The 21,781-nt window shown below is 43.2% G+C and overlaps 1 protein-coding gene across 1 annotated transcript in view; it reads left to right on the top strand.

Moving 5' to 3' along the window:
• The first annotated feature begins 7,827 nt into the window (after positions 1-7,827).
• Positions 7,828-21,781, top strand: part of LOC307269672 (nck-associated protein 5-like) — a 105,026-nt gene continuing 91,072 nt past the window's right edge. The window contains exon 1 of the mRNA XM_080052674.1: positions 7,828-7,931. Within this exon, the coding sequence (XP_079908800.1) occupies positions 7,869-7,931 (63 nt within the window). The 5' untranslated portion in view covers positions 7,828-7,868. The remainder of the gene's footprint in view (positions 7,932-21,781) is intronic.

Here is a 21,781-nt window from a genome sequence, read left to right on the forward strand (position 1 = left end):
AGGCTATCAAAGGGGTTTACGTCATAGTATCTATCTATAGGGGTAGACATGGTTTATCCAATGAGAAACTGAGGCCGGTAATCTGCAAAAGAATCATCCGTGGTGCAAAATAATCACGTTTAAATCAGTGAAATGATTGCAGTGGCTCATTTGTGAAACAAGGAATATAGGAATGTGATTCTGGATTTTGGAACGGTAGGCCCCCTTATCCAACCTCACATGAATGTCCCTTCTAAACTCGCTGAACAGCTTGTCAGAAGCAGGGTGTAATATCCTTAAGGCACTCCTTGCTTTGGCGTCAACAATTAGGCTCGGTGATTGCCGGTTGGAATGGATATGACGAATGTCCTGTCCAAGCTTCCAGTCCACGCTGGAGGCTCTTCATCGCCAAAAATGCACCTTTCCTCATCGTTTTCTTCCTAGCTTTGTCTTGGTCTGTCTGCAATGCATCAATTGCTAAATGTCTCATCCCCATCAAAGAAAAGAGCCTTGAATGCCTCTTCCTTAGATGTGATGTCTAATGCATTAGCTCAAACCGTTAAGTAATACTTATCAACCCAAGGATACCTGAATGTGTGAGAGCATGTCCCGTGTTTTCACATACACACCCTTTTCATCACTGCCAACTTTTATAACGTGCACAGCGGTGCAATCATGCTCAGAGATAATTGATAACAAAAGGCCAAATTGAAAACACTCTGCAGGGGTGGGTTAATAATCAAGTGCTCCACATTACTGATTAAACGCTCGCTGCATAGTTGTGAGTTGTATTGAATAAACAGCATGTGGCAGTGCTTTCCTGTTTATCTCCAAGGTATTTTGGGTTTAGCTAAATCCCCCTGGCTTTTGTGAAGCCCTACTCCACACATTAAGTCTTTTACACGTTGATTTGCTGCCATGCTGTTATATCAGGCTGCAACTTGTTTCACTGGCAAAGGTAAGGCAATAAAATTGTCCCAGGAATACCAGCTCCAAAAACGGATAAATTAGTTTGGTTTTTGCTAAATTTAAGTGCAAATGAATTAGATGGTAAGCCAGCATGGAGTCCACTTGGCAAGATTGGATTTCCTCCTTCTTCACCGTCCACCACCCCCCCACAGCCCATTACAGCCGCTTGTTACAATGCCGAATGGAGACATAAAACTAAGCAGGGGAGCAAGCAAGCTCTGTGGCTGGATGGGAAGAAATGCTCAAGTCTGATCTGATTGGCTCCCACAACGTCAGGCAGACAAATGGAGAGGTTTGATATTATTACTGAGCAGCTCAAACTAATTGAGTGTAATTATACAGTAGAAAATCCACGACAATGCCGTCCTCAGTGTGGGGCCCCGTTCTCACGCCATGTGTATCGCAGGATGCCAAGATCAGGGGACGAGCGCTCGCTATGTGCTCGGCGTGTCAGCTCGATTCTTGAGCCACTGCTGTAAAGTGTGGTTCTGCTGGGGCCGAGGCAGATTTGGGTGGGAGCCAGTGCACGTAGAAAGATTTAGGCCTCTTCTCTTTCTCTCTCTAAGATCACTCAAGTCTCCCACACTTCATCTTGAGTGTTTAAATCAAGTCCCTCAGCGGGGGAGTACCAGCCTCCGGCCGGGCCTCTGACAGCTCCCTCCTTGTGCAGGTGACATACCACACATACCTGGGCTCACCGCGTGGGTAGCCACGGGTCCATGCAGTGTGGGAACCCAGCAAACTATGGGGCACTCGCTGACTTTTCAAGAGGCAGAAGAGAAGGTGTTTTTTTTCTTCTCTACCCTTGTCTCATGGGAACCGTTTGGTCTTGTGAGCCCTGACAAGTAGACATTACAACGTTGGCTTTTCCCTAGACTCCAGTCTGAAACCCAGCGGCTTCCCCCCGTATTCAACCACACGCCATGGATAAGACTTAAGCGGCCTCTATCCGCTTGTAAAAATTGGTTTAATAATTGTTGAGGCTGTTTTGATATGAGCCACTCGTCTGTTTTTCCAACCCGAGAGTAATGAGCTTTGGCAAGCCCCCCTGTTAATACCTAGCCTGTGTTTTTATTAGGGTAATTATATAATATTTTATAGATCTATGGCTTACGTGTGGAGAAGTTAAATGCTTGTTTCAGTTTCTTGATCACAAGACTTCGGATTGGAAAGAAAGTGAGGTAGAGGGATTCGCACAACATGATGTCAGAAAATGTTGTTTTCTGGTATTTGCAGGGATTTGTGTGGAGTTTTTTTAGATTAATTTCAGGTGAGTAAAGAGAAAGATGCCACATTATGCTCAGGGTGATAATAAGCCAAGCGTTCCAAGTGACCTGCTTATTCTCAGTTTAGCATGTGAACCTTCTCCTCTGCCTGCCAGTGACATACTGATGTGTGCTAATGTGCACTGAAATCTCTGACCCATCTCACAAGTTGCATGTGCGCTACATGCCTTGTTGGTGATCCTTGGTTTGCCATGAATGACACATTTGCCAGGGGAACATAAGTTGATGCACTCTGTTATCTTCAGTGACTGAGGGCTTATCAGTCGTCGCTCAATCAATAACACTTTAATAATCAGTCTGTAACATAGAAAAGGACGCTTTAGGCCGGTTGTAAACTGACTGAAGAGGCTTTTTACTTTGTAGTGAGAAGGACGGCGAGTTTCTGTGCTACACTGGTCCTCGTTCCAGCTCTTATAATTGGACGTCCATTTTCCCTCATCCAATGAGACCATCCTTTGTGCCCCTTTGAGTTGAGGGGCCAATTATGGACTCTGTTCTTCCAATGGTGATTGGGATCAAAGTTGATACTGGGGCCACGTGCAGCCTTAGTCACATGCTTCGTTCCCCAAACGTTAGCGCTTTGGACCAATCTCTATTTGCTTTGTGGTTTTCTTCAAAAGAGCTCGGTGCCATGCAGGGACACAGAGGCCTTTTGAAAGGCCTGAAGTCTGCAGGAACGATTAGTAGACTGTCCTCTCTTTATCTCACAGTGTTATCCTCCCACAACATCAGCTTGTCCTCAGTTTTACTCAAGCAGAGGTTTATCAAGATAAAAGAGTCACAAAGTTCAAAAGTAAATGTGTTGTTGTTCAATTACAAGAGGATCGGTGGTAAAGACACTGTGTGTTTCTCTTTCCCTGGGAAAAAGGCTTTGATTGTGCCAGGTTTCTACTGATCATATCATGTTAAAATGTGCGATCAGTTCTGTTCTGTGTCACTGTAGAAACATGGCGGTGCAACATGGTGATGTGGCCCACTTCTATGTAGGTATAAAAGGCTCCTTCTGAAGTATTACAGAAAAATCAAACTTTAATTTTGAAGTAATGTATACACTAATTAGAACATACTTTTAAATATCAGATTCCATTTGTACCAAGTCTGTGATGAAAATAAATGCCAATCAATTCTACACACTGAATCTTAATGGTCTATTTTGTAAGCATGAAAGAATTAACATGCATTTAAAACATTTTTTTTTTAAGATTGACAAAGGTTATCTGGCAAGTGTACAAAGGAAACAACACTTATCTCCAACTGAAGATAGAGGTGTAACATGCAGTATTATTATTTTTTGCTTTGGTTCTCTGTGTTGAAACAGGGGCCTGCCTCAGCAGGGAAACCTGAAACATGATCCATACACGGTGGTGCTTTTCCCAGGGTGTTAACCCCGTACACCTGGCGTGGAAGCTCCATCTCCAGGGATGTTTGCTTATCGTACGCAGATGAGTTACCATATTTGGATCCAGAGTTGGCACTGCAGGTTTGGGTTCGAACAAGGCAAAACTGGCAGAGGGCGGCTAACAGGATTGGACATGCAGATTAGGACCCCAGTGTACAGGGGGGCTGCATCTGTCACCACTAGGAAGCCATGCCTCCTCACCTTGCAGCTGGGGCGGGACAGGCTCACTCTATGGCCTCCTGGCAGACCGGGTGTGGGTGTGAGGGGCAGAAGGCAGTGTGGTGGTGCGATGCGCGTCCTGTCTATTCTTCTGCAGAGAGGCCGCCCTTAGATCACATCCTCCTCATCAGGCGCTGAGCCAAACCCTCAGCTGGGATCTGAGAGAGCTCTTTCATGCTGGGTTTACTTAGAACAGGGCTGGAAATGTGGTGGGGACAGGGCTTTTTGTTGGGTTTACTGATATAGATCTGTGTCTTCTTGTAAAGTGGGGACACACATTCTGACTGTAGGGCAAAACAGTGTTGATTGACTTGTATGTGAAACATTTCGCTTCTAGTGACAATCCATTGAGAACTATCACCCAATTCTTCCCTTTCCCTCAGTACTAAATAGCGTTTCTGCTTAATTTTTTTTGCTTCACTCTTAGTAAATTTGCTCATTTGGTTCACTCTGATCGCAGCTTTGGCCCTCGGGTAAGATTATGTGTCTGTTGGTGGTCTGCAAAGTACCACAACGATTCCCGAATCTCTCTCCCCGCCCTTTCCAGAGAAATATTTACAATTTTCCGCATTAGCTCCGACCACTGAGTAAATACATACAGAAACCACTTTAAAACTAACATTTGATATATTGCTCCGCATAAGTGCTCAAAGCTCCACTTGTTTGTTTTGAAATGGCTTTGATTGACGAGGACTTCAGAGTGTTTGCGTGGCAACATGTGCGTGAATATGCGTATTTGTTCTCACATATCAAAGATCATTTCTGAATGCAAATTAGCTGGAGTCATACACCGGGTTTTTATTGCAGCCCATGTTGATGCCTGGGGACACTGCAAGCCTCATTATGGAGGCAAAAATAGATGCCCTCCAGGGCAATTGTCTCACACTGCATAGGCTATACTGGTTGGGCTTGTATGGTGAGTTCCTACCAGGTGTTCACACAGAGAGGAGTGTTGCTTCCTTTGCACCTGGCGACCTCTTTGTTTTTCAAAGGGTTAGAGGTTAAAACTAAAGGGTGAGGAGGGACCCTGGCATTTATTTTGCTAAGCACATTCTTACATGCATTGATGCAAATGCTTTGGAATTTCAGCTCCTTGTAATTTTCAACTAACTTGACAAATGATATGAATTACTCAGTCATTTCAACCTCGGCGTATAGACTTACAGCCATTCCAAACCACAATAATTGCCCTAAATTTTGTTATATAATATTTGTATTATTTCACCATTAATCTCATCAAAGCCTTGACAAATGGACCGTCTTACACGCTAAGGATGCATTACCAAAATAGTCAGTCATTCCAGCCCCAGATTCAATTTTCAGGCCATCCCAGACCAAAATCATTTTACGGGTATTAGTGTCACGATGCCTTCTCCCTGACAAATGAATCTTCCCTGGATGCATTTTTAAAATCTAAGTTTTTATTAAGTAGAGTAAGTACTTTGCTCATTTTAGTGATATAATGCTCATTATGTCTTCTGCCTATAGACTGTTTGACCCCTGTTGTAAAGTAGTTTACACTCGTTTGATTCAAGGATGACTGGTGGCATTAGCGGTAATCCAACCATTCATCATCAAACTATAGTGAAAGCACAGCTTGCCTGCACAATAGAATTTTAAAATCATTTTCTATGTGATTAAGGTGTCATGAGTAAGCAGTTCCTGTTCTATGGAAAACCATTAGTCAGAGAAAGGAATGAGTTTTGGGGCAGGGCGCTGATTTTACACCTGCATCACCTCCTGAGCAGTGTGAAGCTACTGTGCGTGATGTCATAAATTCCTCAGCGAGGCTCGCCCAGGCGCCGGCTGACTGATGAGTTCATAATCTCCGTCGGAGCTGGAGCACCACCTGCCACTCAACTCCCATCAATCACAGTGATAGCCGCAGTTCTCTAAGGGAGAAAAACACAGCTTATGTAGGTCAGTGGGAACAGGATATTCATGTTCACAGTTTGCTATGGTGCATGTCGACATATGTGGGGATTCCTCAAAATGTAATTTTGTGAGTGGAACTATATAGTGAAAGACCAAATCTCCCTTGATGTTGGACCGTAGGAGCTCATAGTAAAGTCTTAACCATTGAATGCAGGGCCAGTATACCATTTGTTGCCATTACTTTACAACCCAGCTATCACTTGAGCCTTTGCAAGTCACAAAGGTAGACTTTAAGGCAATCTTGTCAGAAATGTGTGCATGATGCAAGATTTGTTGTTCTTCTGGAAACCAACCACTCCAGGTTCATTTCCGCTTGGTCTGATGGGAACCAAGGATGATGATGTGAGTCACTGCTGCTCAAAACAAACTCAGTTGACCACCTATTAAAACTGCGTATTAAGTATAAGTTTTTGGTGGATATTTTAGGAAAACATTCCCATAGTTATTTATTTAACGTTTGGATAGTAGGTTTATGTTATTAAGACTTCCATGTTATATACTGAGATGCTGTTACTGCACACTTATCAACTCAGTGAGACACACCTTGTGGTTGGAAATGTAATCATTGACTGGATATGGTTGGGAATAAACCTGCTTGTTTCATCTCCGCCCTTTGTGAGTCATTAACAATAGAACTGAATAAATTCAGAAATGAATGTGGTCTACTGCCATTATCAATTGTGCAATCTACTGTACCACACCGCAGCGTTCAAAACAAAACCTTTGATATTGTGTTTTTCACAAGGTTAGGCTTAACGACAATAGATGCTGTTTAACCACTAAATGCATCAATGAAAAGTGTTTGTGCTTTCAGTTTTCCTTTAGGAACCATCTACTTCTTGAAATTTCGGAACTGATTTTGGTAGCTTGGGGAGAATCGGGACAATGTCGCTGGATCAGCTTCTGTGTTTTCCCCTTGTGAAAGAGAGATCTATCATTATCTATTATGAAGCATAGCTCGGCCACACCACTGGGAATGAAAGAAAACCTGCAATCTAAGGTTCCCTTAAGAAACTGGTTAGCCGAAGTGGTAAGCGCTGATTCGTGAGCCTAGAAACAGCAATCGAGCAAAAAAGACAGTTACCAAAAGGTCCATCCAGTAGCAGTTTTGGATCTTTCAATCATAATCACATTTTTCAAAGATAGAAAAAGGCTACAAAACCTTTGTGTTTAGCCAAAGTACTTCTTCATGTTCATTGTAAGTGAATAAACCCACCAGCTAAATGTAAAATAAAGTGTTAAACTAAGACCTTATCTTCCCCAAACAAATGGACCCATGTGTCTTCCCAGGGAAAAGTGCATTGACCAGTGCAAAGTACTTGGATCAAGATCCTCTCGTTTCCTGCCAGAGCTCACCAGTCATACAGCATATTCAATGTCAAACTGAGGCGCTGTGCTCACTGTAAGACGGGGAAATACTCTTGAGGCAAATGTCAAGGAGCCCCATTCATTGGCTGTTTGAAGCTCCTGTCGCTCTGCCAGTCAGCTGCACACACTTTTTCTCTCACTTTCTCGCTGCCAAGTCCGTCTTTACATTGCCTTAGATCTCCATTAGTGAGGTGGCCAGTGTTCGGAAGCCACATCCCGACTTGAGTGTGAGTTTTGGACGGAAGCTTGGAGCGCGGAAAGAGTAGAAACGGCCAAATCTGACTAAATTAGACCCCTCTACCGGCATGTGTTAATATTTTATGTCATTACACGTGTGCTCGAATGCCAGCCCAGTCACAGCTAGCTTCACATAAACATGTAAAAAACACACAGTCACACACACAACCTCACTTCTTCGGTCTTGCCCAGGTGATTATGATCCAGCCTGACTTACTGGTTAAATATTGACAAGAGGTGATGTGGCCTCACTAAAGGAGAGACCAGAAGAGGCACTTTGCTGCCAAGGCTGCACAAGACTGCGTGCTGCATCATCATTCCAACTCACACACGAACACACACTACCAAATGCAAACTCACTCATACGCACAGTGGCAGGCAGCAGCTGAGACTAGGCAAAGGAAAGCAGCTAGGGCAGAACTGGGGAACCAAGCGGAAGAGGAGCATAAGAACGAGGAAAGCGAAGCAGGAGTAGGATGAGTCAGTTCGAGGACCACGGAGTCAGGATACGAAACGTTCCCCTTTTGGAGCTGCTGGCGGTGAGTGCGGGACCATACGTTGTTCCCATGTCCTTTCCATCCGTCTGTCAATAAGGTATCTAGGGCAGGAGGCAGGCTGTCTGGAGCTGGAAGTAGGTCTTGACTGGGGTGCTAATCAGGCTAACATCCTGCCCTCCAGTCCAGCCACAAATCCACAAACACTTACCTTCGCCAGCGCCACAGACAGGAGACAGGAATTGCCCCAGGCTTATAGATGCCGGGCAGGAGAGAGGGGAGGGTGGGGGGGTTTAATTGAAAAGTTGAAATTGAGTTTATGTTTGAAGTTTGCATGCAGTATTTACAATTTTTTTGTGCTTTCCAGTTGATGTTGTGCTGAATTAAATAGCTAATGTAAAGATCTGCACTCTCTTTGATTCTATAAATTTAATATCTTTGGTTTTTTGACTGTTGGTTGGACAGAAATTGGTGCATTTCGTAGACTGAATAATTGATGGATTTATATAAAATATTTTTTTATTGGAAAACTAATCCTTATTTGGGCTCACATTTTTTTCTTCTTTGAGGTGACAGAGTGTGTGATCGCGCGTCTCGAGTGCAGCGGAATATAGGGATTCTTGAGTGAAGCGATCTTACCGTGTTCCATATGTAGGTCACTCGCCAACAAGCTGCGAGTGCCACTTATTACAAGCAAGCATTGAGCTTGTTTCGTGCTTCCGATACGTCTCCAGAAGGTCTGAATCAGGGGGGATGGACCTGCCTGCCATCTGCGTGTGTTCGCGGATTGTGACATTTGACAGTTAATTACAAGGTTGCCTAATGTGCAGTGTGTGTGTGTGTGTGTGTGTGTGTGTGTGTGTGTGTGGTGGGGGGAGGGGGGAGGGATTTGGACATGATACAACACCCAGATCCAAAAATACTACCTAGAGACTCTTTTGTTTTACTTTTTTTTTTGTTTTGTTTTTTTCTGAGAGGGTTGTAGCAGAAGGTATAATGGATCTTAAGTACTTGGCCTTATTGGATTGGCCAGAAAAAGTGATTTGTGTTCTCCTGGAAACACGGCACTCTCTTCCAAATGTCTCCCCTCCATCCCGTCCTTCCCTCCACTTTTCCAGAGTTATTGGGCCAGAGGTGTTTTGTGGAAATCCAGGGGTTCCTTTGCCGCTGCCACCGCATTATGCAGACAAATGTCTCCGCCGAGCTCCGAGGCTCCATATATCCTTTATCTAATTACATTAACAGGAGCTGGATAGTGACTAATGGCTCGTAGAGAAGAAGGGAGTGTGTGTGTGTGTGTGTGTGTGTCTGTGTGTGTGTGTGTGGTGGGGGGAGGGTGGGGGGCGGGGGGGGGTCACACACACGACGAGAAGCTGTAGAGGCCCGGGATGCATGATTGGGTTTTTCCATCTTATTTCACTCTCTCTCGCTCCTCTGCATGCCCAGAATGCTCCCTGTGCTCCGCTTAGAAATCCCCCCAACCTTCACACACACACACACACACACACACACACACACACACACACACACACACACACACACACACACACACACACACACACACACACACACACACACACACACACACACACACACACATACACACACATGTTAACACTGACCCACTGAGTCTTTTTCCAGCCTGATAGACTTCTGTGTAGCCTTTCTTTTTGGCTGTAATGCATTGTGGCATGCATGTTGGCATATTATGGATGATGTTCTCCACTGTCCGTCTGCAGGTTGGCACTGTGGGCTGCACTGAAAGCCTTGAAACAAAACACAGCTTTGTTAGGGCCACAAGTGCCTCTCCCATGTTACCTTTGCTTTTATTGGGAATCAAATTAATAGTGTTCCGTGCACAAGTGAATGCAGACTTGTTCTTTTGTCTTTTTTCTAGGGCTGTTTGCCGCACAAACTACATTAAACAAGAAATGTTTTTAATCATGCCAAACGTTTGCTGCCAAAATAAATGCCTTATCAATCAGACTGGCAACAGTGAAAAAGAGGAGGCAGCTAAAGCCATTGTGTCGCGTCATGTCTTAGTCATCGAAGAGCAAATCTGGTTTTAAAAGAGGAGCATACTGTCTCATTGGTATTTTTCATTTACAAAATTATAATATCAACTTGCAGAAACTTGCTTCCCACTTTTTTTGTTAGAGCAGTAAAGAAGTTACAAACAGGTACTGTTGTGATAGTTTGCTGCCTGTAAGTCAGCAGCAAAACATGAGCTGCATTTGTCCTACTTCCATAATACATGCTAATCCTGAGCAGATTTTGAGCGAGAACATTACGTTTTTGGTTGCTGCAGTCATTACTATTGTATATGCTGGCCATGGACAGATCTCTTCGTAACTTGTTTTTAATGGAAAGTGCTAGCGGACAAAATCCATAGTCCTTGTTTGGTGATAATGTATTCAAAAGCTGAGCTCCCTGGAAGAGACTGTGATGGTGTTGGGAAGAAATCCTTTGAAGGCCAGTGTGGACAGGAGGAAAGAGAGTGTAGATACGAGCATATGAAAGTGGTATGAAGAGACAATAACCACAGTATCAAATAGTCTCTGCGAAATAATTCCAACAATAAATGGAAAAAATGAGTGCCCAGTCTGTGCACTACTTTAACCAACAAACCTCAACATTGACATTTGATAAGTGCAAATATGGCTGTCGTGCGATGATGCAAAACGACGATGATTCATAAGCCTCTAAAATGTCAACTCACTGTGGAACCACTGTAAAGGTTTGTGCTTCTGTGTCATATATTGTGTCGCACCAAAAGAAAAGAGAAGAGATGAGTACACAGCTGCAAAACATTTAAAGTTATTATGGATGGTGGCGCTACACCTGAGGAATATCTTGGCCAAACAAACAATCAAAAATCTATGCAAAATATTGGCAGTGCCATCCAAAGTCGCAGTTTGTTTGATTGATGTCTGTCTGCGCACACAAAACAAAAACAGCATGCTTAACGGTTGACGATTTTATTCAGTCCAACCTGTCTTGAACACACTCAGCAGTAATGTAATGCGATTATTAATGAGTCACATTCACTGCTATGGTAATTGAATATGTATTATAAAAGGATAGCTTTTGTTTGTTCAGTGCATTAGCAACTAATATACTTTCAACCATCTTTTAAATGTCTCCCCTGCTTTTTTTTTCACCGGTCAGTGAACAAAGAAGGTGTCAGTAGTTTCCTTATTATTTCCTAAGAGGGTTTTGCATCGCGCTTACAGGAGGCTCAGCAGTCTGCTGGCTCACATTACTTTATGCTAATGTCCCGCAGCTGCAACCTGCACCACCCTCCTGCTTCCCTGCCTTGCCTTTTCTGTCTCTCTCACGCGCACACACACACACACACATACACACACACACACACACACATACACACACACACACTAGCCCCCGGGACAGTCATGGGCGGGCGATGAATAGGAAGCTGGGATGATTAATTAACTCTGCCCTCATTTTGATACCGCCTTATTGGCTTTCAACATCCGAAACTTAGATTCAGAGCTTTGCATGTATTATACCCCCCCCCCCCCCCACCACCACCACCATCACCACAACAGCTTCCACCCCAATGAGAAGACTTACTTCTGAAAAATATTGAGGTCACATTGTTACTCATGCTACACTGAATGCCTAACATTAGTTTCTGGGCAGGTTGTGTTGCTCAGCAGAGAGTGAGGTGCCGTTTTTGTTGAATGTAGGTTTTTCCCGTTAATGAAGAAGAAGCTGCTCTTCCAAGAAACTGACTACAAATGCTGCTGACACACACAGACGGGTATTGACCTTAGAGTGACTAGTTGTTGCAGTTGATTTGTGTTTAATGATGTGCATGTGAATTATCTGCCTTTCACATATTCCACTACAAATAACTACAATTATTTCCCAGTCACACATTTATATATGAACGCCAGCAGTTTTGGTGGTGTCACCCTGTAAAGTCTTCAGGGAAACTGTGTCATCCTGTTTCCAGAAGTTGAATTAGGAACCTACTGTATGGAAAGGTGCAGTGTGTAAAGGGAATTGGCGTTTTTCAAAACACACTCGGTAGAAATATAATATACTGTAGCTTTTGTAAATTCGGTGTGGTTAGCAAGGGGGCATTGCAATCTATAACTCTGATGCACTAGATGCAGCTTAAATACACCTATATTATACTCAGTGAATGAGAGATACACTACTGATGATGTGCCCCCTCCTATCTGGGCTTGGGAACAGTTTGAGTTTTCACTTTATAACAAATAAATCAAAATGTATTCATGTGTTTTTCTTACATTACTATTTATGCTCCCAAAAGATGTGCACGTGTTTAGCTAATGTGCACTCGTGTGGACTCAAATTACACTATCAGTGCTTGTTCATGTGTGAGCAGCTACATATATATGCTTCACACGCCGGAGTGTGTGCATCCATGTGGTCATCTCACATGTGGAGTCATCATGTCAGTGTGTGTGTGTGCGTGTGTGTGTGTGTGCTTGTGTGTGTCTTTGTGCATCGGCTCTGAACACCAGGTGCTCCAGCTGGATGCCTAGCTGCAGTTGCCCTACCCTGACCCACTGTCCTCCGGTCCCCTGTGCTTTCCTATTGATGACAGCCTCTCAGTACAGACAACTCTAGCGCTTTAAAAGGGGGCCTGTCAGCGCCCAGCAGCAGCAGAGCTAGACACAATACAATAGTGCTCCTGTATATTGTCTATACACTGGGGAACAGCCTGCAGCACAGTTGTCTTTCATGTCATTCTTTTTTGTTTTAAACTCATCTGTTCTCTCTCTCTCTCTCTGTCTCTCTCTTTGTGCACACATTGGGAGTGTGTATATAGCATCACCACCTCCCATTCCAAACAAAAGATCACCTGCCTTGCTGTGTGATGGTAGGCGTAAGGGGAAAGCCTGCAGCTTCATATGGAAGTGTGTTTCTCTTGTCACGATGGGCTCCTTTTATATACCCCAATGCACTGGAGGCAGTTTTACCCATTTTAGTAAAAAACAAACTCTTTTCACCAGTGTTTGAACTTTGTGTTTGGCTGGAAAATGCAGTGTGTTTTGGTTGGTAGAGTTAATGTGAAGCCTCTGATAGTTCACAGTTCAGCCTTTTGCTCATTGTGAGAAAAACAGTCCCTAATTCCGTCGGACATGTCTAAAAAAAAATGGGCTGTGGTTATTTTCATAGCTACAGCCATTTCCCTGAGGTGTTTTCTCCACGATATCCTTCCATGGAACCCGCTCATATGCAAACACATGCAGCAAAACAGCAGACGCAACGAAAAAACATAAAGAGATCTGCCTTGCCTCAAAACTGCCGCTCTGTGTTGCATTAGACCAAGGTGTTGTCTGCAGGGAAACTGATTTTGTCTGACGTGGCTAATGCCCTCTGTCAGAAGAGTTTGCGGCTGATGTTAGCCTGGACTCCCAGCTCTGGGAAGAAGTCGGCAAGCTGTGAAGTATAGGGAGTATAGAGTGCAGGCCGCCTGCCGGGCTACGCTTACACCACAGCCTCCAAGTCAGGAGGCAGTGACCTTCATGCCTTTCCCACTATTTGAGTTGGGTGCTGTCAGGGCTGATAGATAAACCGCGTTGATCCTTCTTTATGCCTGTTTTGCAGTTAGAGAAACCCATGCCCGCTTCGTTTTTGAAGAGATTTGCATACATATGTCGTTTGATTTAGTTATAGCATGTCTATAAATCGCTCATCAGTACACAGCCACACATTACCTCAAATGCCAAGTATCAATACAAGGTTCAGAGCTAGAGCCATTGCTGCGGATATACTGTATGTCTGTGTGGGAGCTGTTTGATGGCGCACCATTACATAGAGTCAGTGGCTGGAAGATTGGGCATTTCTTCAAATCCAATTATATGCTGCAAAAAGTCATTCCATTACCACTTCCATCCACTACCTTCTTTGGAGACAAATGCTGATCTCTTGAAGAATAAGACACTGGATGATTTTATTTTCTAATAAAGTAAGATTCAAAGCTACATACGTACGATTTTATATGACTTCATGTCCATGTTTTGTGTATCTTTACTATCTGCCATTGATCTGTATTATGGATGCGTTAGGCTCTTTGGCATTAAAAGGCGGCCTATCCGTACAAAAGATCCATTAAAAGAATCAATATCATCTGCATGTAGTAACATTTGTCCGCGTGAGTCATCCGGCTAGCTGGAGCCATTCACATTATTGAGTCTCCGTCACTTTCCCAAAGAGATAATATGATCTGTATGCCTTTCATGAGTCCATAACTCAACTTTATGGTGATGGTGCTCGCGGCTCTCAATGATTTTCCGGGGAACCTCTCTTTCTTTCTTTCCGCGGCCAGACATGGGAGCAGTGATTGAGGTTTTATGAGGCGTACTGAGCCTCAGGTGAGTGGGATTGAATGAGGGATGCCTTGGCGCAGGGACCGTTTGACCCCCTCGGGGCTGATTGTCTGCGGTGTCAGTGGTCAACGACTGCCTTTGTGTGTGGTCACGGTGGTCAGCAAGGGGGCTATTGTGGAACCGGCGGGCTATCGAGCCAAGGCCCTACATCCATCTGGCTACAACAGCTGCACGAACAGTCTTATGTCTTCCATGCAGGAAATGATGCAGAGCAAACAAGACTCCTATGATAATTGCTTTAATGGTGCAATGTTATTTGGGTGTGTCAGATAATTGAACATTGAACATATAACAACCTTTTTTTCACAGGAAAATTGGATCCCTGGAACACTGTTTGAAGTGAGAAAGCTACCTTAAAAGTGACTATTTTAATTTGGTTGTTTACAGCAGCAGGGCTCACAGTTTTGTTTACAGACATATTCTCGTTTTAAGTTTGGTTCCAAGTGCCTCAAAGTGATTTTGTTTTGATTTTTTGAAGAATAACCTGAGGAAAAAAAATGTTTTTGTCAACTAACTGCAGGCTCTGCAAATATAAACAATTTCCCCTATCCTGAAACTGAATAGTGCACCTTACATTTATATGGGATTATCAAAATGTTTTCAGGAAATTGGTCAGATGTGCTAACAGCCCAATGCAGTATATATTTACTCTTTTTGCAGCTCAGCCCTACCCCTCTTTTCATCCACATAAACAAACACGCTTTAGTTTGGAGGCATTTCCTGGTTGGATTTTGTGTCTTCCCCGCCCTTCCTCTGTCTCATTTCTACCGGCGCCTGGGCATTGGGGAGGGGGTTACGAGACAGGGGTTGAAACCAGCTGAATTAGTGCATGATTAAGCCCTTCTCCCCTGACCCATTTCCCCCTTACTGCTTGCATGGCTTGACTCCAGCATGGGGTCTGTGTACTCCAGGAACGTGGAAAGCATAAGGTCTCGTAGGGGTAAACTTCGCTCTAAATGGAACCCTCATGTGCAGCAAAAAGATGCTGAAATGAAGCAATGGTGAAAGCTCTTAATTTTCTCATTCAGATTGACTAAGTCGGCCTCTTAACAGCACGATCCGGTATCAAATTCTGACGTGCAACACAACAATAGAGAAAATAGCAATTTGTTCGCTCATGAAACCCTGATGAAAGATACATTAATGAATGATGCAATACTCCAACAATTGTATCCTCCGTTTCACCGTTGTTTTTCCCAGGGCTGCAACTTTCATTTCATAATGGGTTAATCTGTTATTTTTAAAATAAAGGTGCACTGTGTAAAGGAACTTGCTTGAAAATCCGCCATGCTGCACCGCCATATACTTTAGCCCAGAAAGGACACATTTAAAAGGCTTAAATGTTTTTATACAGTGGGTGTCTGCAGGAAATGCACCTGTTGGAGGACAAAGAAGTATAAAATATATAAGTACATCTTCACCTCATCTTTTGCCTTTGTGAAAAGACTTCAGGCAGTTCTGGATGATGCCATCGTTAGTAACTACCGTCTTGTCCTTAAAGGCCACCTCAGCTTCTGTTATTTCTTAGAGCAGGAGGGGTAGACACGGAGCGTTGCAATGTAGAATCTCACTGCTGGATAATGCCAAATATATGATTAGCTACTATACATTTTAAGTAGCCTTTATTATTCAAATTCAATGTTTTCTCCATGTATCTGTTGTTTCTACAATATATGAACCAGTAGTTTGTTTAGCCTACCATAGAGTGAATGTTTACCTCCATAAATAATGCAACCAATGTAGTCGGTCTAACTTTTGACCTACAAGGGGAACAATGCAGAATGCTCTCGCATGTCCTTTATAATGCCACGGTATTATACAGGATATGTATAATACTATGGCGGCTCATTCTTTCATGGGTAAAGGGCCTGTGTTGGGTGAGCTTTTGTAAACCCCTCAGAATGAAGCCGCTGCCTCACTTCAATCAGCCAGTCAGAGGGCCCCGGGTTGAGAAACGGCTTCCAGAGGGTTCAGAGAATGGGAGAGCATTCGCTAAAAGGGGGGCTGCCCCAGATAAAGAGGGTTAGCTGAGTAAACAAATAATAATGATAGAACAGTGTTGTTATTGTAAGAGCAAATAGCTGGCCTAAGCAAAGGAAATTCAGGTCTTTGCACTGTGACATTTTCCCACAGCAGCGGAACTATCACGTTCTGGTCCTGAAATATCTAAAAGGGCTTATAGTGCAGTAGCGTCTCAGGATATGAAATCCACAAAGCAACATTGTTATAGAAACAAACAACATTAGAATGCAGGTTGTTATAATAACGATGGAAATTTGATTTATTTATCAGATGGACCTTTGACTCTCTGTTTCATATTTTCGGAGGGCGCTCAAAAGCTCCCCGCACAGAGAAACCCAATGTGTTTCAATCCCGTGACAGGAGAGTATTCAATTCCACTGATGTCACCCTGTCTGAGAGGCTTAAGGAGAAACAGTGCTGATGTCAAATTCTTCCCCCCGTTCCCATCTGGAAAAAATAAAACAAATATGGCTGCTAAAAATAAGACTCCACTTGAGATGATAAGAAGGATTTAGTGCCATTAACTGTGTAAATACAGTGTGCGGTTGGCCCCAGACTCATATTGGAATTCCTTCCCAACCGGGATGAGCCCTGACTGTAAAAAACCCTCCTGGAATAGCCTGAAATAATGCCTTTCAAAAGTCGATGATGGTCGATTTAAATATTTTATGCTGCTGAATTATTGGACTCTCAGTCCTCTTTCGGATCACTTGACGGAGTGTGGTGAGCTGCTTCACTGAGAGGTCTTTGTTCACATTAACCCATGAAATGGATGTAGCCAACGCAGCATAGATAATCTTTTCAAGCCAAAAACCCCGCTTTGACATTGGATCTGAAATATAAGAACTACAAGAGTTCAAGTGGAGCTGCTACACATAGCCTTTATGCAGATTGCAAATGGTGGCAGCATCAGAATAGATGCACATGCAAAATCCTACAGGGTTGTTGTAAAAATGAATTTTTCTTATTAGACCCCTTTAATTTAGTTGTAACATAAAAGCTGCACTAGTCAAGATGTTTCATATTAACAATCAATCAAATAACTTGCCACAAACATACCAATCTATGTTCCTACTCTGCAGCTCAACAAAGTGCTTCAGCGCATATTTTTTGGTTTTCATCATCAAGCCCAGTTCCAATGATGGCAGGACCAGTGCAAGTCAAACAAATCATCCATAGCTATGGCTGAAAATGTTTTATTTTTAAATTTTAAAAATCTTTTTAGATGTTGGATAATCATTGAAGCTTCAATAAAAATGCACCAAACAAGACATTGTCTATCATGTATTATTTAGCAGGGCGAGTTCACTGAGGACATTCTTATTTACAGCAATGCCTGCAGGGTGGGGGTTACCTAGATTTACACCACCCACGCCAGCACTACCGCAGTCTTCTAATGTAGGCTACTTGGCAATGGACCGGGCCACATATCTGTTTAGGGAAGTGTGCAATCTTTTTTTTTGCTTTTAGCCCTTAGATTCAAACAGGCAACCTTTGGGCCAGAAGCCTGTTATGTTAACCCTGAGGCTACCCCCACAGTCTGTCTAGAAAGATGCTCCACGCAAAACCCATGGTGATCACAACAGAAATAATTCATGACCACGGGAATAATCATTGCCCTGAGTCTTGCAACAGAGGTCAAAAGTCACCATAACCATCTATTTTCACATTTCTCATTATTATTCCACTGCACCTTCCATCCATCATTTAAAAATAGAAATCACCTCACTGTATCTTGATCCGCGCTCCGTCACTGTCAGGTTAGATAGGATATTGGATGCCGTAAGCATGAGTGGCACAGGTGGGTTTGGAGATGACAGGAGTGCAAACAAACAGCGTCCTCTTGTCACATTACCATTTTTATCGGTTATGGTTCCTCGCAATCTCCATTCCCCATCCCTGGGCAGGAAGACGGGAGAGAACAGAAAATCAGAAGCTGACATTAACACCTTTTCTGCAGCGCTTTTGCCTACCACGTTTGCCTCGCCTCGACATCTGCCCAGCACCTGGGTCGAATGGACTGGGCGCACAGACAGGCCCCCGTCAATAAATCAGCCCTCTGGATTAAACAGAGGAAAAGCCTGCGATAAAGCTGAAGCCTGCAACTAATGCATGTGAAAATGTCAGGGAATCTTGATGAAGTGTTCCGGGAAAAAATATCTCTGCGAAAAACACGCGCTTTGAGGTCATGAGATTGTTGCTGAGTAGACTTAGTTGTGTTTCTAGTTATTTGATTCATTACATAGGTATGGGTTGTTATCCTCTCGTCCTCACAGCTGAACTTTAGCAGAGTAGACAATATTTTTTTCATGATTGGATTTCACGTCAGGGTCATAAAACACGATTGCTCTGTGGATTGTTTCAGGTGTCTTGAATCCCTTATTTTTTTAGGTGAGAACATAACTCTCTAGCATAATTCTAGGCCTGTAGAAAAGGCCATTGACAGTTCGAAAGACGGTTAGCTGGAACAAAACCACTAAAGCTTAGTGTACACTAGCGCTGGCCAACACGATGACACAAAGCATACCATCCAAATAGTAATGAGAAGAGGCGGGAAATGCTGCAGAGGCGAGCTGCAACAGTGCAGATAATGCTGAATGGATCCTTTGCTCAATCTAAAATGTGCCTAATTTCCCGTGAAGGAAGGCAGTCACTGCTACTTGATTTGTCCCTCTGTCCGCTCACACAAATGTTCCTAATGTTACCATGGCCCGGTTAGGTGCAGTGCCTGTCTGTCAAAGCCTGCATAAACTGAAGCCTCAACTTCCCCCTGTGAAACAACCAACATCTGTTTAGCATCAGCACTCTGCTCGGATCTGCCCCTTTCTCCTGTCCCTTTCCAAAAGGTTTACCTCATTCTCCCATGCTCTTTGTCTCCTTTCAAAGTGTTTCCACTTAAATTTGGTTCAAGGCTTACTGATGTTTGGATTAACTCACTGAGTGCGGCATTATTTATAATAGCTGCCTGTCATCAAGTTTGATCCAGGTCATGCTTTGGGCTACTTTGAGAAAGTGGGATGGGCTCTGCAATGTTTGCTTTGGACATTTCGTGTCATATGCCCATTTCAATGCTGCAATCTCAACATGAAACTGGATATGATGATGTGCGAGATGTAAATTGAGAAAGTCAGTGGCATGTTTTCGTGAATCGGAGTGATTTGTCGAATCTTGCTTAGACCTTGTCAAGTTCCTTTGGTAGAAAGTCAGTAATCGCTAGTCAAGATAAGAAATATTGACTTTGCACTGGACTGAATTTTCAATCACAGAAGTAATTTGAATGACAGGACCTTTACAATACCATCCTTATCCTTACATTTCATGTTATACCCTGTTCAATAACCAAACAACCAAATATGTTCCCATTCTGTTTACCCTAAAACAGCCATTGCAATGTTTCATTTTGCATTAGGATTGATGTTTGCCTCTTGTTAAATCCCTGTACGCTGCATTAATAGAGAAAGTGTTTGGAACTTGCTGCCGAGTTCAGCGTTTGGATTGTGCCATTGTGGAGCCACAACACAAATAAATTCAACATAAAAAAGTAAGAAAAAATGAACAATATATGTATGATTGATTGATTTAATTAATTTCAGTAAGAAGTGTTGAGGGATTATTAAACACTTGCACACTGCACAATTATATTGCACACCGCAAAGTCAACATTTTCAGTTTTGCTATCACTTTCCTCCTCTTTTGTCCTAGTCTGTCAACGACAGCTGAGGATTTATCTTCTTTCCAATTGGTTCTTATGTCCTTCCCTCTCTCTTTGTTGCGCTCGCCTGTCACTGGCGTTCTCTCTCTACTACAGCAGCCCTTCTATTTTCCCCCTGTGCGCTCCTGTGGCTTTGCCAGGTCCAGGTTTCCTTTACATTTCTGTCATCGCCACTCTCCCTCCCGCTCCAAGTACACCTGGCTGAATATTGGCCCCCAGATGATAATAAAACCCAGCAAACCCCAGGCTTGTAAAATCTGGGGAGGGGCGCACCGCAGACATCTAGCCCCCCCCCCCCCCCCCCCCCCCCTTACATTCCCTGTTTCCTAGATTCCCATCCTGTCTGGAAACATGGCTACTAGTGCTGTGGACACAATTTGTGTTTGTTTTTATACCTAAAAGCAGCATTCCTGGACGGCTCCTTCCTGATGTGTGTTTTCCCAAAATTTGAAAAGTGATGGAAAGATTGGAGAGACAAAAGAAACATAACAGTATGGATATCAAAAATAGAAACATTTAAAATTTGCGTACAGACTTATTTAATTTTATAAATCAAAGAATACTATCTACTGGTCTTAAAAATGCATTTTCGCCAGGGTTTTAATTTTAAAATGTGTCATAAATCAATTAATGACTTGTATTGATACTGTAGATTCACTTAAAATGCACCTCTTATAGGTCTGCAATGCCTTCACACGCTCCTCCACACAGGTAGCTCTGTGGAAGCAATCGAAACAGCAACGCTGGATCTGATGTATTTCATTCCACGGCTACTTTTTCAAACTCTCCCCCGTGAGATTTTCCTCCGTGAACAGCTTTGCTACTGTTCCCAACAGACATGAATGGCCCACTCTGTCAGACCCAGAAGAGCAGAGGAGCCCAAAACAGACGGGGGGCTATTTGAACATTGGACGTATCTTAATGTTTGTAAAGATAATCTGCGGGGGATTTGGAATTCCTGACGGTGGCGAGGTGTTGATGTTTGGGCTGGGCTGGGCCGTAGGTGCTGGCTGGAGGAAGAACATCAGATAACCCCCAAAACCGCTGAAACTCACCCTAGATGATGAACAGGCTCCCTTTTGTATCTGAAGTAATCCATATTCCACCGACACTCCTCCATTTCGGCCAGGTAGGCAGATGAAGAATATCCCGCTCACTAGAGGCATTTGTTACACGAATGTCCTTGACTCAATACAGCCACTGTGTGAGCCTCCACAACTTTAAACTCAGGGAGGTTTTAAGTAAAATTAGGCAGTATGGTGCTCAGCTCCGTTTCAGCATCATTCACTGATTGACAGTTCATTAACTGTGAGGTAGTAAGTGATTTGATCATTTGTATTTAAAACATGAATCTCTACAGTAGACTTCAAGATAGATTGATGTATGGATTAATTGAGACATGATGATGGAAATCATCTTTCCTTTCCTTCAATATTGTGGTTCTGGCAAATAAGATATAGTTGTTATATGTCTAGGTTAAGGTAGCTTGGTTAAAGTTAATAATCCTTAAAAGTTTTCATGAAATCGAAATCCATTTTTTACATCATGAGCTATATACATTCAGTATAAACCTCTATACTGTTTAGTAGTTTTTATTGTTTATTGTATAGAGTCTGCCATTCCCTTGATGGATTTAAATGACCTTTACAAACAATTTGGATTCAGGGGAAACAATGCACATCCAGCATCTTTCCACTGTGCCAGAGCTAAATCAAGATACTTGCTTTAATTTTAAAGCAGCTGCTGGTAATTCAATGCATCTCCTACTGCGC

Source organism: Ammodytes marinus (genome assembly GCF_949987685.1).
Source record: "Ammodytes marinus genome assembly, chromosome: 24".
NCBI classification, from domain to species: domain Eukaryota; kingdom Metazoa; phylum Chordata; class Actinopteri; order Uranoscopiformes; family Ammodytidae; genus Ammodytes; species Ammodytes marinus.